Genomic DNA, 2,500 nt, shown 5'->3' on the forward strand with positions numbered 1-2,500 from the left:
TATATATATATATATATATATATATATATATATATATATATATATCACCGAAACAGTGTTTCATGGTAAATAACTGATGATCCTTTAAAAAATAAATTTATTACTGGTACCATAGTTAATTCGAGAGAGCAAGTTTATGCAGTGATTGCAGGTGATTGAATGACTTACTGACTAAATAATTTTATAACGAATGATAAAAAAAAAAAAATTTGTATAGTTTTAAATGTTAAAAACGTCCAAGACTATATATATGTGTTTGTGTGTGTGTGTGTGTGCCTGTGTGTGTGTGTATGTGTGTGTATTTTTCTTTTTCGAAAACATATCTTACCTTGTAATGCTTAAATCCACTTACCCGTTGAAAGTTATTCATAGCCCAAATTAAAAATAGCCCTTCATTCGCGCCCCGAACGTACCCACGCCAAAAACCAAAGAAACGCCTCCAACTAAGCTCCTCTCCTTTTCCCGGTGTTACAGAATTGGGCGATAACCATTCTATGGCGATTCCGTAGAAAGACGCCGCTTCTCTTCATAGCTCACACCCGGAATTCCATCCATTTGTTTACGTTACTGTTTCTTCTGCCTACAGCTTCGACTTCCCGCACGAACAAAAAAAAAAAAAAAAAAGAAAAAAAAAAGAAGTTATTCCAACTCCATCTTTGATATCGTCTGAAAGCAGACGATAACGAAGGCGAGATGTTGAAACTGATTTTACCATTCTTTTTGTGGAATTATTTTGCTGGAAAAATCGCAGGTAAAAATTTTACGAAACTTTATTTTATTTTATTATTTACTGTATATATTTTTAAAATTTTTTAATGCCATCTTAAAGTGTTTGCCTCCAAAAAATCAACAGAGTTTGGACAATTCTTGTAATGAACTCCGCCCTGTTGATTGCGATGTAATGCTGGCTGTGTGTAGTTCTAGGAGGTATACAGTCCCAGGCTTTGCCTTCTCTCTTAGAGAAAAGGTTAATTTATTGCTACTCGTCTCATGCGTCTCTGCCGGGGAATGCCGACAGGGCTACCCAGGCATCTTTTCCAGAGTTAAAGTGCTCCTTCTCGTGAGCGCTGACTTTTCAATCCAATTTTCCGACCCTTATGTTATATTTCTCGCTGTGGAAGAAATAAATACCTTAATGGTGAGTTTTCGTCTTAACTTCAATTTGGAATGACTCACAAGAAGAAAAGAAAGTTTCGCTTTTGCGTTTTATCTTGTTCAAAATTAACTAAAAAAATATCGCGAAGTAGATCTGTCTTTAATATATCTGTTATTATACTAAAGCTGATTAAAGCAATGATTGTCTCTGTTGGATGATTTTTTTTCCCCCTTTATATTTTAGTTCCACAAAATATATGATAAAATATTCCTCAGTTTTGAGATTGAGTTATGCGCGTATAATATCCATTTTACTTCTTCTAATTAGCCGTAAGCCGCAATTATCTTTACAAGTGGCCACACTCTAATTAAGTTTATGTCTATCACACTCTTCCTCTCTCATTGTATGTTTTGTGAAGCTGCTCTTATTTTTTGCTGATTCTATAACTCTCCTTTTTGTAACTCTCTTTTTCCCCTCTTTTCTTCTTTTCTAACACTTTCTCTATCTCCCCTCCTCTCTCTCTCTCTCTTTCATGAGAATGTATGGAAATTAAGCTACAAAGAATCTTCAGTGTTTACAGTGTTTAATTCTTGTAAGCAATCGTCAGGCTAAACTGCATAAAATTCGGGTTATTTTTACTTTTTAACATTATATATCTATCCACCTATATATATATATATATATATATATATATATATACATATATATATTCTCATTATATATCAATCCTTATATAAGAAGGTCAATGTAATTACAGAGCCATATAGAGAATAAATGATTAAAAGTTATATTCCAAAATTCATGATGTTGACCATCTTATAATTTATTCCTTTAATTCAGTTGCCTTATAAAATTCTTGACAGCGAAAATGTGTGTATGTATATTTGTATGTATCTATGTATGTGTGTTTGTGTGTCCGCTAAAAACTTTCGACAGACAGAACAAAAATTCACAAACTCGGTATCATATTGAAGCTCCATCCTTTGCTCGAAAAATATCGAAAAATTGGCCAAAAACGTTCATTTCCACGAAATCGACAATTTTCGACAGGGGGAGTCAACAAAAACGGTCCTCTCGTGACGACGACCGGCTCTACGCATCAGATGACGTCATGTCCTGATTTACTTTAAATAGTTGAAAAACTAAATAAATTTCATGTACGTCGCGTTAGGTCAGTTGGTTAACGTGTTGGGTCATTATCTAAACGTTTTGGGTTCGAATCGTGGTGTGAGATGTCTTTTTTTTTTTTCGATTTTTTAAATTTAAATATTGAACCAGTATTATTTAAGCCATTTTTCACGTAACGTTCGTTTTTATTTATTTATTTTTTTAAATCGCTTATCCACCTCCGACCACACACCCAAAAACACCCGGGTACCTACCGATTTTTTAAATTTTAATATC

General features: G+C 33.5%; 1 protein-coding gene across 1 annotated transcript in view; it reads left to right on the plus strand.

The window, feature by feature from the left end:
• Positions 1 to 416: 416 nt before the first annotated feature.
• The window catches only part of LOC145259601 (extracellular matrix organizing protein FRAS1-like), a 294,783-nt gene continuing 292,699 nt past the window's right edge, over positions 417 to 2,500 (plus strand). The window contains exon 1 of the mRNA XM_080117256.1: positions 417 to 751. Coding sequence (XP_079973382.1) covers positions 694 to 751 — 58 coding nt within the window. The 5' untranslated portion in view covers positions 417 to 693. The remainder of the gene's footprint in view (positions 752 to 2,500) is intronic.

The sequence above is a fragment of the Euprymna scolopes genome, chromosome 35 (assembly GCF_053919585.1).
Source record: "Euprymna scolopes isolate OS-2025 chromosome 35, ASM5391958v1, whole genome shotgun sequence".
Lineage (NCBI taxonomy): Eukaryota > Metazoa > Mollusca > Cephalopoda > Sepiida > Sepiolidae > Euprymna > Euprymna scolopes.